Here is a 17,347-nt window from a genome sequence, read left to right on the forward strand (position 1 = left end):
CCCAAAGCTGAGTCTATAGGTGAGTAAACAAAGTCTCAGAGCGATGAAGTGCCTTAGTTCTTTTCATAAGTAGCAGAACTTTGACTCAGGCAGGCACTTTTGCCTTTATTTATCTTATTTGTTCTTTTTAGTTATACATGACAGTAGAGTATATTTTGACATATCATACATACATGGAGTTTAACAACTTCCCATTCTTGTGGTTGGACATGATGTGGAGTTATACTGGTCATGTGTTCATATATGAACATAGGAAAGTTATGTCTGATTCATTCTACTGTCTTTCTTGTTCTCACCCTGCTCCGTCCCCTTCATTCCCCTTTGTCTAATTCAAACAACTCCTTTTCTTCCCTCCCCTCTCTTTAGCATCCACATATCAGAGAGAACAGTTGGCCTTTGGTTTGGGGGGATTGGCTTATTTCTCTTAGCATGGAAGTCTCCAGTTCCATCCATTTACCTGCAAATGCCATAATTTCATTCTTCTTTATAGCTGAGTACTATTCCATCGTGTGTGTGTGTGTGTGTGTGTATCATATTTTCTTTATCCATTCATCTGTTGAAGGGCACCTAGGTTGATTCTATAGCTTAGCTATTATGAATTGAGCTCAATCAGGCATTTTTGAATTCCTATTCCTACCACCACCATACTTCTAAGGCAGGGTTACTTAAACCTTTAGACATCATAGACAGTCTCCTTTGAGAATCTCTCAAAAGCTCTATAATCACTACTAGGGAAAAAAAAGCACCTCTCCTGATGTTGTTGACTCACAATATCAGGAGACTTGGTGATCTCAGAGTTAAATTCAGGTTAAAAAAATATCCTGTTTTGCAGAGAAATGCAATAACTATGACATTATTACTCTAAATTGAAACTGTTATTAAGTACTCCACCCAACTGAAATTATCAGTAAAATTACCAAAGAATATAGGTTTCCTAAGCTGAAATCTGCATGTTGATTATTCCACTTAGATTCAGAGAAAAATGGAAACGAAGGTGTTAAAGGGTCTCCAATCCTATTGCCAAAACAAAATGGCTGTAGTGGTCAGGTTCAGTAGAAACAAAGGAAAATCTTAAAGTAATTGGAGTAGGAAGGGAGCTAATGCAGGAAATGAAGTGCCTACTAGAGGAGTGGGTTGTGGGCTGAGCCCCCTGGGACAACTCCCAGGACCACATGGGGGCACTGCTCCAGGCCTCCAGGAGCAATGCTAGAGCAGGTCTGCTGCAGAGGTCTTACACACTGAAGAAACTGGAAAATGGACACCCAAAGTTGCCATCCAGGGATTAGGGGGTTAGGTGAAGAATGCTGCACTTACCCTCCTTTCTTGGCACCCAGGAAGCTAGAGTCTTGCAGCAGGAAAACCAACTATGACACTCCTAAGCACAGCAAGCCCCTCCCTCCCTCTCTGCCAAATCTTGTGGCCACATGTGATGGCAGAGCCAACGGCAAGGAGTCTGAGGAGTGTCATTACGGCTCCCCAATCTTTCAAGCAGGAGCTAGCTAATCCAAGTTATCTGCCGTGGTGGCTTAAGCTCCAAATAGCTATAGTCCCTTTGCATCTTTGTGTGACACAGTAATCACAATGAAAGAATGCTCAGACACTGAATTTTTAGTAATTACTCTCATAGCCCCAATACTCCAGTGGAGCATTTCAGCATTTCTTTCCAAGTACTTTGCATACTACTTAAAGAATAAGCCTTTATACTAATAGCAAAGAGCACTTGGGGCCTATTTTGTTACTAAAAGATTCATGGATGAGAGGATGAAGGGCTGACTTGAATTAAAATAAAAAAGGCAAAGAAATTCTTGTGATTTCATCAAACGTATTTTATTTCTTTACCTTACTAGGGGCGTTATGGATGCTGTCGCTTCCTTCGAGATGGTTATAAGACCCCAAGAGAGGTTGTATTTAAATATTGTTTCTTACAGTCCTTTAACTGCTTCATATCTAACTTGCCAGTGTGTTGTTCTCCCTCTATTGATTATAATTATACGTTGGAATATTGGAAAGGAAAGTATTAATTTTGGAGTCAGCAAGCCTGGAGTTAGGCAATAGAATAGTAAGATCATCAAGAGGACAGCAAGCTGATAGTTTAAAGCCAGCTTATAGACAAGGACAAACAGTTCTGTGGCTCACACAGTTTTTTTTTTAAAGACCATCCATGGCCTCCTCCTTGGGTTTCTTTGTCACAGTGAGTAATATAATGAATAAATAAAACAGGTTGTCTGTCAAGCATTGCAATAGGGAAATTGCTATTTATTTGTTAGATAGGATGCTTTAGTGAAATAGACTACCAAGGAGTCTTGTGTATATTTCTGATTTACTTTCTGAAATTTTATCATGGAAAACTGTCCAAAGTAGCATCTCCTCATTATAGGAGGCTCCTAATCATGCCTTCCTGACAAGCAAGGGAAACCCAGTGAGACATGATGGTAATGTGTATGTAATCTGATATCACCTTTAAGAAACCACCTTTATGTGGTTGGACATAGTGACACATGCCTGTAATCTCAGCAACTTGGGAGGCTGAGACAGGAGAAGCACAGTTCAAGGCCAGCTTCAGCAACTTAGCGAGAGCTTGTCTCAGAATTTTTTAAAAATTATTTTAAAGGAGTGAGGCTGTAGCTCAGTGGTAAAGCACCCTGGGTTCAAACCCTCATATCAAAGGGAAAAAAAGTTTTATGTATTTGATTCCAGGACCCAAACCGATTGCATTATGACCCTGCTGAACTCAAGCTCTTTGAAAACATTGAGTGTGAGTGGCCTGTGTTCTGGACTTATTTCATCATAGATGGAATCTTCAATGGTGATGCTGTTCAGGTAAGAATATAGCAGGTGTTGTGCTGATAATAAGCTTTTTCATCCTACTGTCATGCTAATTATTAGTAGAACATAGGTTATGTAAGAATTTAAGTCATTCTTTCAGTTACCTGTTGCTGTTTAACAAACTCCCGACACTTAGTGAATCAAAACAACTCTTATTTATTTGCTCATGATTCTGCAATTTGGGCAGGGCCCATTAGGGACAGATTGTCTCTGCTTCTCTTGATGTCAGCTAGGATGTTTCCATGGGTCTACAGGATCTTCCTCACTCATGAGTTAATCCTGGTTGTCAAGTGATGCTAGGAGCTCAGCTGTACTGTTGAGGGGGTGCTTGGTTCTCCTTCACATGGCTAGCTTTAACTTCTCACAGCATTGAAGTCCCTAGGCCATTAGGCTTTTTATATTGATGGTTGCCTTCCCCACAGAACGCAAAAGCATAGGCTGCCAAGCTTTCCTTAGGTCTGGATCTGGCTGAGTGTTATTCTCATCACATTCTGTCAGCTAAACTGCCATCCCATACAAAAGGAGGAGGGCACTAGACAGAGGCATGGGTACCAGGAGGCATGGTTTCTGTCTATCCCAGACTGGTTTTGTTATTCCTGTTCTTTCCAGATGAGCCAGTGGTTTTGCTTTCATTTCCTCTAGTTTAACTCGAATTTTGCTGTCATTAGCTCTTATTTAATGTACCAGCCTAACTGGTCTCCCAATCTCCAGCCCTACTCCCTGTTGTTTTTATTCTCTATAGCCAAGCCAGAGTGATCTCATTAAAAGACAAATTAGATTATGCTGCTGCCTTGCTTAAAAGCTTTGGATGGCTTTATGATTGCTTTTGGAATGAAGTCCAAGATCTTTATGAGTTTTGTTGGGTCTCATTTGCTCTGGTCTGGTTTCCACCACTGTATCCTGACTCCTTTCTGCTTACTACCTTCCTTGAGTTTTGTAACCAGTACACTGAAATCCTTCTTAGTCCTTGCAGCAGGCCAAACTCACTTGCTACTCTTCTCAAAGACCTAGGACATTCTTTCTACCTGCAACTGACCCACTCCTTCACGCAGTTCATTGTGGGCTTTTGAGAAAGCCTTCTTTTACCCTAAAAGCTGAGTTGGGCACCTCTTTGCCACACCTCACAGCACCTACAGCAGCATGGGTCACACTGGATTTAATCTCCCACTTCTCTATCAAAGGACCCTGGGTCTAGTACTTAGTAAATGCTCAGTAAATACTGGTTAATACAGCACTCATTTGTTCAAGACATATTTCTTTGGCTTCTACTTGGCACCAGGTACTGTGCTGAGCCTTGAGCATACTTTGTTGAACAGAGCAGATTTATACTCTTAAAGCTTACTTGAAGCCCTACTGACTCAGATACTTTGCTATCTTCTTAGCCTGTTGGGTTTGGAGGAAGAGGAGATGAGCAATCTCAGATACATTTTAGGTTTTGAAAGCTCCCTTGGTCAGGAATTCAAAGCAGTAAGCTTGAAATGTTATTCTCTCATTGTTGATTCTTACTCTTACACATTAGTGATTGTCTTGAGTCTTATGTCTTCTTTTTATCTGAGTGTTGAAAGATTTCAAAATGATTGACTTTGAATTTCAACTGTGAACAGACTTAACAATTACGGGAGGCAGGGAGAGAAAACAAAAATGACTACTTGATATTTTGTTTTGTAAGCCTCAACAGAGTCTATCACCCTATACACCTATACAAATGTCTTGTTGACATTTGTAAAATGATACAATCATGATCATGCTTTGCCATTCATAAATATAAAATGAAAAGAAAACTAGATCTGGGAGGTATTTGACTGGGCTCTCCAAAGAAAAAATATTAAATATCCAGGGGGCTGGTTCTATTTTTCTTTTTTTGTGTGTGTGTGTGGTGCTTGGGATTAAACCCAGGAGTGCTCTACCACTAAGCTACATCCCTAGCCCTTTCTATTTTTTATTTGGAGACAGGGTCCCACTAAATTACTGAGGCTGGCCTTGAACTTGTAATTCTCCTGTCTTAGCCTCCCAAGTTGCTGGGATTACAGGCGTGCACCCTCCTTCCTAGCACTAAATTTAAATATGTGAGAAGAGTAAAATATTTAAACAATGAGTTAAAGACAGATATGAGTACTGTGGGAATTCTGAGGAAGAAACAGCTAGTTCATGATGGGCTATTCTGTCCCTTTCCCCACAAGCTTGACAGGTGGGGCTGAGTTTAGACACACGCAAGGGAGGAATGAGCAGTCAGCAGGAGTCCCTCTGGAGCTCCTGGAGCAGACATGTTTGTATATTTCTTTACCCTATGTCCGACTTCTAATCTTCTTATTGCCAAGAGAACTATTTTTCTAAGTTGTGCTGCTAATGCAGCATTAATCACCTGACCTTTTTCATACTGAGGGTAAGGGGGCTGTTTTCCAGGTCCAAGAGTACCGAGAGGCCCTGGAGGGAATATTAATCAGAGGCAAGGACGGGATCCACTTGGTGCCGGAACTCTATGCCGTCCCACCTGACAAGGTAACCATGTGGCACAAAGCCTTTTGCACTGCTCATCTAGAACTAAACTGGTCGGTGCTTATCCTTTTGATATTCTTCATCCCACTTCCAGGCCTGATGGACATTTTTTCTGCAGAAGTGGTTTCTTTTCTTTTTTTAAACAATATTTTTTTAGTTGTAGAAGGACACAATACTTTATTTTGTTTATTTAGTATTTTTATGTGGTGCTGGGGTTCAAACCCAGTGCCTCATGCATGCTAGGCAAGCACTCTACCACTGAGCCACAACCCCAACCCAGGAGAAGTGGTTTCTGAAGCCTTGGGTAGTGTTACCATCATCACAAGGAATATGGCTTTAGGGAAAACATGTGGAACATGCTTGTTCGTGAGTGTCCTACGGAGGTGGCAGTTAAAGAGCTTCAGAACATACCTGCCCTCCCTGGACCCGAGGTAGAAGGAATGTGACAGAGCACAAAACACTGTTGTGCACCATGTTCTTATACATTGCCATAGAAGAAACATATTTTAGGGGGTTAATTGAGACTTTCCTCCTTTGAGTCAAGGGGTTCCCAAGCTAGAGTTAGAGTAATTGTCAGAAGCCAGTGTACATCAGGAAGAGAGAAACTGTCCAGTTCCAAGGAGATGACTGAAGGTGATTTTGTTCTATCCAGTTTCTTAAATTGGGTCTGTTGGACCTCTATATGGCTTGGTGGGAGGATTTCCCTGTAAGCATCTGATGTTTATAAGAAAAGAACTCTCCATTCAAGGCTGTTTGTCCCTGCCATGCTCCTGGTACTTTAAAGTTTCCTTATTGCATTTGTAGGATAAAAGGCCTTCAGAGAGCTGGCTCTCCCCAAGATCCACAGGGATCCAGCAGAAGCCTATCCTGAATCAGCTTGGGTTTAGGTGTTCTGTGGTTGAATCAGGCCATACATATGGCCAGGGGACTTGCAGTGACCTTGGAAATAATTGGTCTCAGTTCAGAGAGGTTTTGGAACATGTCAAAGCCCAGACAGCACTGGGCTCTGCCCTGGGACCAGACCCCACATTCAGGGCCTCCCCACAATCCCACACTGCCTCCTAATGAGTGATATCTTTTCACCTAATAAAAATATCTACATAATGGTTGCTCTCACTGGGTTTCTAAAAGCACTGGTATAGTGGACTTTCCTTTACTTTTGCTAGAAAATACATTTTAAAGGAATCTAACACTTGATCCTTAAAGCAGAAAAGTACCACTGTGTATTACTTTGGGTCTTATTTAATCTAGAAGGAACTAGTAACTGTTAGATAACTGAACCAATTAAAACAAGAAGAAAATAAAAGAAAGGAGTTGAGTTTCTGTGATAAGTAGAATGTTCTGCTAGGTGCATTTAGTTCTTTTACACTGATAACAGCCCATCTGACTTGCTGGTTCCCTACTGGTTCACTGGGTGGCACCTTGAACAGGCTGTATTCTTCCAATGGTCTCACTCAACCCCACCAGTCAGGACCAATGGCCCAGCACTCCAGAATCTTGAAGCTCCCCCCTCATCCTGGCATGGACACACAGCTCATATCATCCAAGCTCTCTCAGGAGTAATTTTGTTCCAGAGTTAAGGGTAAGATTTAAGACAAGAACTATTTTTCCCCCACTGTACAGATCAAGCTGTGGAGCATACTAGGACTCTTTTTTTTTTTTTTTTTTTTTTTTGATACCAGAGATTGAAGCCAGGGGCACTTAACCACTGAACCAAATCCCCAACCCTTTTTATTTTTTATTTTGAGACTGGGTCTTGCTAAGTTGCTTAGGGCTTTGCTAAGTTGCTGAGGCTGATCTTGAACTTGCAATCTTCCTGCCTCAGCCTCACAAATTGCTGGGATTACAGGCATGTGCCACTCTACCTGGCTAGGGGCTGTTTTTTGAGTGTTAAAAACTTGGATTTCCTGCAAATATATTCATTTTACTATGTGTGCTGTGGATGTGAGGGTAGAGCTGGGTAACTTTCCAGCAGCTACATGTTCCTATCCCCTGTTCAGGTTGCTCCTTTTCATATACTGAAGCATTGGCAAAATAAAATTAGTAATGGGTAATTTAAAACTTAGAAGCAGAGAAAAGGAAAACAAATCATCTTGGGGAATTTTATATATTGTATGGTAGAGAATAACCATCCGTATTCTACCAAAAGGCACATTGCAGTGACCATAGTAAATGGTAGGTGTTATAAGCTGCATTTTGCTTTTTTTTTTTTTTGATATTAGAGATTGAACCCAGGAGTACTTGAACTACTGAGCTATATCCCCAGACCTTTATATTTTTTTTTTGAATCAGGGTCTTGCTAAGTTACTGAGGATGACCTCAGACTTGCTATCCTCCTGCCTCAGCTTCCCCAGTCACTGAGATTACAGGTGTGCACCACACCTGGCCTGCACTTCACTTTCTAATGGACAGCACTGGCTGCACATCATAAAAAGTACTCTGAAGCTCTGTCTCTTCTAAGTTCCACATTGATCTTTCAGTTTCTGCTTGTCATTACAATATCCTCCTGTATTCAGCACATTTATGCTTGTATGCTAGACATCAATTTTGGACACTATTTTACCTTAACTACATTTTGTATTGACTGCTTACAAATGACAACTAGGAAGGTTCCTCAGTTACATCAATAATATATAGAGACCACTGGGAAGGATTTCTGGAGACAGGACCACCACAGGCCCATATGGCAGCTTTGTGCAAATTAGCAAAAGCCCGAGGCCAGGGTGGCAAACAGCTTGGTTTCATCCTTGCTCATCTCAGCCACCATACTTGTGCCAGCCAAAGGGTCCCCTGTTGGACAGTTGGGAACTAATGAAATTGTCCCCAGCAAATGTGTAGTGAGCAGCTGCTTATGCCAGGTGCCAACCTAAGGAATGGAGTATCAATGTGGTTACCAAACCAGTGCTAATCTCTGTGAGGTTCTGGCTAGTGGGGCCAGAGGAGCTAGGTCCAGAGATAGAGGCAGTGTAGGAGGCCACATGCATGGTGCATCTGAGCGCCTGCAAGCAGTTCAGAAGGGCCAGAATAGAGGGATAAGTATTTCCTATTTCCTTCAATTAACCTATGTTTTCTGGAGGAAGTGGTTAAGGACATTACCCCCAACCAACATTGTAATGACTAAAAACTCAAAAGGCAGCATGGAGTTTATAAGAGAGTAAGTCACAGACTAACTCACAATGGGTAGCCAGCACTGTCCAGCAGAGCCCAGGAGTTTATTTTGATAGACAGAAGCTCCCAGTGGGTTCTCTTTTCTGAAGCCCTGATGGACGGAGGGTTCATAGTCTAGCAGCACAATTGTTTTTCCACAAAAAATAGTGCCACCTTCTGGTAATTTTCTTGCATAGGCATACCCCTGGCAATAGCAAGAGAGAAGAAACTAGACTTGACATCCAGCCAGCTACTGCCACAGCTGAAGGCTGCTGTTTTTGACCATTTTACCCGTAATACAGCCATATGGAAGCACAAGTTGTGGAACTTCTTGATGCCCAGAGGTGTGCATGAAGGATGTAGTCCAGGCTTCCTGTACTTACTGCCCATAGTGTGCTTATGGGCAAAGCACTAGCCTGGGACCAGGCCTAGATTTGACATCTCTGCTGCTTTTAGTCATGCTGCCCAAAGAGAGGGTCTTTTTACCTTCCTGGTCCCACATCCTGGCACTTGCACAGAATTGGTCTAGAGAATGAGAACCATTTTGTAAATCCTCAGTGTGCTCCCCAGTGTAAGGTGTCACTGGCCCTTTTATCCTCTGGTGGTCTGATTTTGGATTTTTCTCTCTCTGTCAGGTGGATGAAGAGTACAAGAATCCTCACACGGTGGACAGAGTTCCTCTGGGGAAGCTGCCCCATCTCTGGGGTCAGTCCTTGTACATCCTCAGCTCCCTGTTGGCAGAGGTAGGGGGCTTGGTGACTTCACCGGCTGGAAACCATCTGAATGGAGGTGTAGGGAATCCTGGAAGAGCACAGGGACTGTCTGCACAGTGTGATTGTCAGTGTCTTCTGCATCTCCATGTCTTTTGCATATTCTTGCCTTTAAAATCAAATGCACTGTGTTGGCTCTCAGGCTTGACTCCTATCCTAGTGTGTTCATATTTACATTAACCAGGTCAGATCAGCCACATGCCAAAATTCCCTGTCCCTCCTCCTGCTGACATTCCTGTCTCTGGCTAGAATGCATATAATTGATGGTCAGCAGGAGCTGGACATTTCTCAACCAGGATTAGCACATCTGATCCTGGAAGATATGGGATGGGATGAGTGAAGCTGCCCTGGCCCCAGCCCCAGGCACAGGAAACAGGAGGACTTCCAGATCTCTCTACTAGAGGAGGCAGCAGGTCCAGGTGGTCCCTCAGACAACCTTCAACTCGTGACCCGCTCCCCCAGAGTCTCCTGCCTCTTGACCTATTCCTTCTTTTTTTTGGCTAGGATTGGGGATTACCAGGGATTGAACTCAGGGGCAGTCATCCACTGAGCCACATCCCCAGCCCTATTTTATATTTTATTTCGGGACAGGGTCTCACTGAGTTGCTTAACACTTCACTATTGCTAAGACTGACTTTGAACTTGCGATCCTCCTGTCTCAGCCTCCCCAGCTGCTGGGATTACAGGTGTGCGTCACCAGCCCCTTGCTGAGCATTTATTTGTCCCCAGGCTTCTGTTGTAAAATGCACATGCTTTTGACAGCCTCAAAATAAACCTCCCAGTCCTAAGTGTGGCTCTAGTGGAGCTTTCTGGGCCTTTGGGGAAGGGTGTGGGAGAAGGAGCCCAGGAAAGACAGCAAAGGATTGCCAGCCTCTGAGGGTAGCCCATCCCTGTATGTTCCACCAGCTCTTTAATGGGGGAGGCAGCAGTGAGACAGAATGCTTCTGGGTTCCTGGTGTGTTCTAGACTAAATGAAAGTTGGCACAGTGGAAGTAACCCTAAGGAGCTATATTGCTGAAGGTGGAGCAATGTTTCCCTGGCTGTGTCTGGTTTCATGGCCATGCCCTTGGGAGTATGGACTGTGTTTCACACTTCTCTCTTCAGTAGGGAAAAAGTATCTATCTACTTCAGAAAGCCAGCCCTGTGATTTGGGACAGACCTTTTAACCTCTCTGGGCTTCGGTTTCCTTATCTGTACCTTCCAGCTCAGATTTCTGTATCAGTGAAATGGAAAATAACTGTGCTCCTCTGCTTCCTCCTCTCCACCATAAAGGCTTTTCTCTGGGCTCATATTAGGTCCACTTCCTCCACAGAGTTACCAGAACACCTTGGTTCCCTCTTTGGGGGCTCTGGAACATTTCTAGAAAGTTCAAGGTGATGCGTATTCAAAGAGCATACTTGGAAGGGTGGGGAAACCTTTGTGGTTCAAAATAGTCAGCCCTGGGCCAGGTACTCACTCTTTCATATCCCTCAGGTACCTTTACCTTAGTTTCCCCACCTGTAAATTGATGATGAAGGTAGAACCTACCTGTTAGGAGACCTAAATGGGATAGTGCACACATAGGGGCTCCACCAGCACCTGACACTTGGAGGAGCTCAGGAAATACTAGTTACCATTATTTTCACTCACACAAGATGGAGATGCATTTGATTAGCCCTGCAGAGCCAGCTGTCAGACATACAGTCCATCTGTCAGTGGCAATTTGAATGGCATACTTTGTTTCAGAGAAAGTAAGCCATTGACTCGTAAAACATAAAGAAAAAATCTTGAGTGTTTTAAGCCCCGAGATATGTCACTTTCTAACTTAAGTATAAGGTGAAATTTTAGTTAAATCAATATTTCATAGTGTCACCACTCCTCTCTTCATAGGGATTCCTTGCCACTGGTGAAATTGATCCCTTAAATAGAAGATTTTCTACTTCAGTCAAACCTGATGTTGTAGTACAAGGTTTGTGAGCATGTTTACTATTCATCTCTAAGTTGTAAAACCAATGTCATTTTTTGCATTTAAATTGTTCCCTAGTTTCTTATTTAATTAAAAAAGTGTGTGTGTGTGTGTGTGTGGTGTGTGTGTGTGTGTGTGTGTGTGTGTGTGTGTTGTGTGCGTGTGTGCATGCTCTTTTAGTGTATAGCGGTTCTGTGAGATACTTTATATAACTCAGTTACTCCCAAAAGGGACAGTATTCTTCCCAACTATAAATTTACTTTCTACAAAGCATTAGTTTTTTTTGAATCTAAACCTTGATTGCAATTGAAGCCCATATGATTCATTTAGCATCATTTTTCAAAACTGTGAATCTGAAAAGTAGAGCTTGAGCCTGGTAAAATCTCAGAAGGCAAGCAAGGGTCCTCTCCATGGAGTTCTGACTTCTCTCCACCTTCCACCCACCTCCACCTCCCCTCCCTTTTCTCTAGCCAGCTCCTCGTCCAGAAAGGTAGGAGGCCAGCCTGGGCTGCCACAGAGTGACTGCACCTGACTCCACTGCTGTGCATCTCCAGGCTGTTAGGACTCCCGCCCCCTCCACAGATGTTCTTGAGAAGAACTGAGATTGCCATGGGGGAAGTTGGCAGTGCAGGGCTCCACCTGAGGTATGCCCCCAGAACAGTGATTCCTTCTCCTTCCTTCCTCTTTTAGAGGACCTTCTGGCAGCTTCATCACATGTTGCCTCACAGAACACTCACATGCCATCTAATACCATAGCCCACTGAACGATTAGGACAAAGCCATATTCGTTTCTGTGTTGATTAGCACCTACACATGCATACATTGAAAGCGGTGATTAAAGAAATGAAAAGCATTCCTCTTTGTGACCACTGGCTCATTTCGCTGCACACGCCCATGATGCAATAAGATGAGCAGCAGGTTGTCATTCCAGTCAGTGCTGTGTGCAGGCCCAACGTGGGAAACATTTAACTGTTATAACATTCTGATCAGGTAAAATTTGTGACAATTATGGTTATCTCCATCTTACAGGCAAGACTTAGAAGTTAACCTATTCAGGGACCCATAGATGAAAGCTGGGGTATGAATCTATTTCTGACTTCCAGATGGACTGGTCCAGCTGCACTCCATGGTCCCAGTGCTTAACCAGAGCACATTCTGCTAATTAGTGCCTTAAATCTACAAGATTGCTCTTCCAACTGCAGGCCAGGACACATTGATGGGTCCTGGCCCACATTTTTTTTTAATGTAATAGAATAGAGTGAAAATTATTAAAGTATTTGGCATGGAGAAAGGAAAATATAGTTTCAGAAACTTATCCACATATGACTGCATTGGTTCATGAGGCTCCCAGGTCTTAGTCCAAACCACTGCTCTAAAAGAGTCACTCTATAGAGTGGCCACTATGTGGCTTTGAATAAAATGTGGATTTCTGCAAGTTACTGAAAGCTTCAGAAGGGAAAGATGTCAAAGGAAGCCCTCCAGCCTCACTTGCTAGGACCTGAGGGATTAGGTTCCAGTCCTGAATCAGCTGCAACTGGCCAGGTAATCATGCAAGGCTTCTTTCAGTGGCATGTTATGAAGATCAGATGAGATAATGAGTGTTAAAATACTTTTAAAAGCACCAAGTGCTATATAAATTTAAGGAGGTGCCAGTCAGCTCTCAGTGGCATTTATATGTATTGTATGTTCATCCTCCTACCCCCAGCCCATGGGGATAGTGGTGGAACTTGGGGCCACATTAATAGTAGCTGAGCCTTCATTCTCTGGCCTTATCACTCTGTTCCAAGTTCCCAGAAAGCTCTGTGCAGCTGGACAAAGTACCAGCCATCTCTCTGTGTCTGTACTCCTCCTTCTGCAGTCCCCTATCCAGACTCCTTATCTTTGCCAAAGCACTGCCCTTTCTTATAAAAGGCCATCAATATTAGTACAGCATGTACAGCCCAGCTGATCCCTGGGCTGTACATGCTGTACTAATGTGGCCTCAAGTGAAGGTCTCCCACCCTCACAGCCCCCAGATCCCAGACACTCAGAGCCCCGGGCCTGCAGGAGTATGGGTCCCAGCCTCACCCACTGGAGATGAGGTCTAGGCTAGCTCTAAAGGGTTCTTCCCACCTGTAGGGTCCTATGCTATGGTTCCAGGTAGGCCAAGCCCCCTACTTCCACAGCATCCCCATTAGCAGGCCCATTTTTTTTCTTTGGAAGGAAGGAAGTCTCCCCCTCCCCCTCAGTCAGTGTCCCCTGAAAGTAGACATCACAATGTTCTTCTTTTCCCTGCTCTAAGGAGCAGGGTGCAGGCTTCTCTTGGTATCCCCTGAGGGAGCTGTGTTCACTCCTGACCCAATGTAAAAGGGACACAAAACAGGTTTACAATAAATGCAGATCCAGGGGAGGCAAATCATTATTTGAGATGGGGTAATTTGGCATAGGGCCTATTGAAGACAGTTTCTAGAAGTGCACATTAAGGCACTTAACAAATATGTATCATGGGTGCTGAGGGGTAGCAAGGACAGAGGACCAAGAAGAGTGGCAGGACCAATGCCACCATTTCCAAGACCAAATAACGTGTGGAGAGCATGCCAATGTGCCTCTCAGGCAGAAGAAAGGACAATAAATAGCATGTTAGAGTGCAGAGACATGAGGCACAATCTGATGCTGATTCTATGTTCTTGTTCACAGTCACTGTTTTGGCAGAAAACAGTCACATTAAGGAGCTGTTGAGGAAACATGGGGTAAACGTCCAGAGTGTTGCTGACATTCATCCAATTCGAGTCCAGCCAGGCCGGATTCTCAGTCACATATATGCCAAGCTTGGTAGGTTGGGGGCTCATTTGCCAAGGGAGTACCTCAGTTCTACGTTTGTGGTCTGAAGAGTTGGGCAAAACACTAAGCAGGTGATTGCACCGTGATGTGAAGGAGAATGCACAGACAAGTACCTGCTCCCCAGCCTGCTCAGTGGGTACTGCTGTAGGCTGGCTTGACCGTTTGGCAGATCTAGTGTATAATAAGGAGCCACCTTGGAAAATTCACAACAGGAAGAGTCATTTGTGTCTTGACAATACTTCTAATTTTTATCTGTGGTATTAGAAAATGCTCATTTACCCATTAAAATGGAAGCAGGTTCTCTTTAGTTTTCTAGAACTTGACTTTGTTTAGTTTTATGGCTGAATACTAAATAAAAGTCAGCATTAATAAAGTTCTTTCAATAAGTTTACTTTGTCCACATTTGAACTGGTGCTGTTCATATACATGCATGAATAGGAGCGGGTAGAATTTGTGTCTATATTCAACTTTGTCACGTTTTTTAAAGGACAATAGTACAAGCTGGAGATGTAGTTCAGTGGTAGAACACTTGCTAGCTTGCATGAGGCCCTGGATTCCATCTCCAGCACTGAAGGAAAAAAAAAAAAAAGTGGGTTATCTAACATAAAAATAAGTCCAGCCTTACCCTGAGTCACTAGATTACTTACTTGTTACTATATTTCCTCTAACTCTAGTGTTTCTTTTATTTTATAAATAGGACGAAATAAGAATATGAAGCTGAGTGGGCGACCTTATCGGCATATTGGTGTTCTTGGAACTTCTAAACTCTATGTGATTAGGAACCAAATCTTTACTTTTACACCCCAGGTGAGAAGAGTAGGCCAGTGGCAAACCCACCAGCATCCTTTTATTAAGTCCTCTTTTCTCTCTGGTAAGCTTTTCTTCAACAGACATGGCAGAATTCTGCATGCAGAAGTTCAGATAGAGACATATGAAGTGATACCTAGTACCTTGCACATGTGTTCATAAATGTTGATTGAACCAAATTGCATGTGTCATTACTCCCAGTCATCAATATTAGTGAAAGTCACACTGCTTTACAAATTTGCTAGTGACATATCACTTGACTTGCAACCCTTGTGCTTCTAATCTTAATAGTCCTTAACCCTTGTCAGTTGGATTTCCAGACCCTAGCCCCCTTATTGGGCTACAGGATATACTGATTATGGAACTTATCTTCAGTGTTTTTGTTTCCAAAGAAAACTAGCCCTGTGGAAGCACTAAACCAAACTTTTTGAACAGCTAGAAAGATGAATGGTAGGGTTGCTTTGTCAGCATGGGGCACAGCATGGCCCCAGCTTACTTGGATACAGGGTTGACTGTGGTGTCTTGGATCAGTAGCCCCAAGCTGCTATTTTTCATCTGAGCCCATGCTGATCAATTAAACCTTGTGAATTTTTTTCCCTTAGCACCAAATTTCAGTCCAGAGCTGAGCATGCACTAGTCCAGAGGTCAGGAGAACAATTTGATTTTCATCGACATCAGGCAGCAGTGCTTTGAGTTGGCATTAACCAGGCATCAATCAGGTGAACAGTGTCTCCACATCTCACCTCCTCTCAAGGCCTCACTTGGAAAGCATCTCCAAACTGAGTAGCCCTGGAAGGAGTAGGAATTAAGGAGTTATTGGTTTGCTTTCAGAGACATTGGTGTTGGGCAAAGCACTTAAGTCCTCCATTGGAGGAGCTGAAAACAAATCTAGCAGTGCACCCTTGCCTTCTGTGCTATTTTAACCACAGCTTATGGGCAGATGACAAGATGATTTGTCTGATCTCAAGGGGAGTGGCCCCATGATGGGTGGATTAAGGACAGCACTGAGCATCTTCCCTGGCAACAAAACTCCAGGATTAGTGCTGCCCTGAGAGACAGCTGGTGTTGTGTGGAGATAAATGAAGGGTGGCTATTTACTTGACCTGTTCTGACTTTCAGTTCACCGACCAGCATCACTTCTACCTGGCCCTGGACAACGAGATGATGGTGGAGATGCTGAGGATCGAGCTGGCCTACCTGTGCACCTGCTGGCGGATGACAGGCAGACCCACACTCACCTTCCCCGTCACACACACCATGCTCAGTAATTTCCTGAATTCCTTCTGGCTGGGTCATGCCCCATGGGTGGTTTGGGTCCTTTTCCAAGTGTTTAGAATAGATCCTATGGACAGAGCTGAGTATTGAAGGGACTCCTTAGCAGCTTGGCTTCTTATCTCAGGAGTCTTCTGTGCCATAAGGAATTTAATTAGATTGTGCTGATGAAAACATTTCAGTGTATAGCTGGAAAAAAATGTATTCCCAGATTAAGTAAACTCATCATCACTTTTTTTTTTTTCCTTCAGCAAATGATGGCTCAGACATTCATTCTGCAGTTCTTTCTACAATTAGAAAACTAGAGGACGGATATTTCGGAGGAGCTAGGTAATTTCTTAAATCTTTTGCTGCCCTTCTCCCATTTTTCATATCAATTTTCACTTCAATTGCTGAACCTAGAAACATGGTATTTAAAGTTAAAAAAAAAAACAAGGATTTAAAATTTACCTCCTCCTGAAACAGCATTTGGTTGTCAAACTTTTACAGGCACTAGGTGGTCTTGGGCATAGAGAGGTGGGCACATCAACCTCTCTAAAGTGATGTCCTTCCTGGAATACCTTTATGGAGTACTGTGTTTCTGTTAAAAATCATGGAAGAAAACACCAAGTGCCTAGGGCTCATCAAGTGCTATATAAATGTTTGACAGTAGTATACTGTCACCTTAAGAATAATTCATAGAAGTCGGGCGTGGTGGTGTATGCCTATAATTCCTAGCAGCTCAGGAGGCTGAGGCAGGAGGATTACAAGTTTGAGGCCATCTTCAGCAACCTAGCCAGGCCCTAAGCAACTTAGTGACACCCTGTCTGCCAAGGCAAAACAAAATAATCCTTAGAAGTAGGCCCTTGGCTTTCCAGGGCAAAGTTTTTTGTTCAGGCAAGGGTAGACTTTTTTTTCCCTGAGGCTATCTGCAGCCCATTTGCCCTTGGAAGCCCAAGCACCTGTGAATTCAGTTACGTTGCCTGCTCCAATTTACTCCTTGAACAGTACTATTGAAGCTAAGTCCTAATCTGATGCTGGTAGCTCAGAGGGAAGTATCTTGTTTTCACTTCTGGTCTGTCATTTTAAGAATGTTTTTGTAGGGTGGAAATCCCATGCACTCCCAGCATCTAGGGACTGAACTTCAGAACTTGGGGGCTGCTGCCTCTGTGGGGATCCCAGGCTGCCAATCCTGGCTCCCAATTTTCAGTGGAACTTTTTTCAGCCTAATGGGCCACTCAGGACATCTGCTCCAGTTTGGGGATAGTGGGTTCATCAGATTCCT

At 43.4% G+C, this 17,347-nt stretch overlaps 1 protein-coding gene across 7 annotated transcripts in view; it reads left to right on the forward strand.

The window, feature by feature from the left end:
* The window catches only part of Phka2 (phosphorylase kinase regulatory subunit alpha 2), a 69,854-nt gene that overhangs the window by 32,616 nt on the left and 19,891 nt on the right, over positions 1–17,347 (forward strand). For all 7 annotated transcript variants that reach the window (XM_021720733.3, XM_078035060.1, XM_078035059.1 and 4 more), the window contains 9 exons: positions 1,848–1,901; positions 2,698–2,820; positions 5,230–5,325; positions 9,105–9,212; positions 11,109–11,187; positions 13,861–13,995; positions 14,702–14,811; positions 15,931–16,075; positions 16,335–16,413. In XM_021720733.3, the coding sequence (XP_021576408.1) occupies positions 1,848–1,901; positions 2,698–2,820; positions 5,230–5,325; positions 9,105–9,212; positions 11,109–11,187; positions 13,861–13,995; positions 14,702–14,811; positions 15,931–16,075; positions 16,335–16,413 (929 nt within the window). The remainder of the gene's footprint in view (positions 1–1,847; positions 1,902–2,697; positions 2,821–5,229; positions 5,326–9,104; positions 9,213–11,108; positions 11,188–13,860; positions 13,996–14,701; positions 14,812–15,930; positions 16,076–16,334; positions 16,414–17,347) is intronic.

Source organism: Ictidomys tridecemlineatus, chromosome X, assembly GCF_052094955.1.
Source record: "Ictidomys tridecemlineatus isolate mIctTri1 chromosome X, mIctTri1.hap1, whole genome shotgun sequence".
In the NCBI taxonomy this organism is placed as follows: Eukaryota; Metazoa; Chordata; class Mammalia; order Rodentia; family Sciuridae; genus Ictidomys; species Ictidomys tridecemlineatus.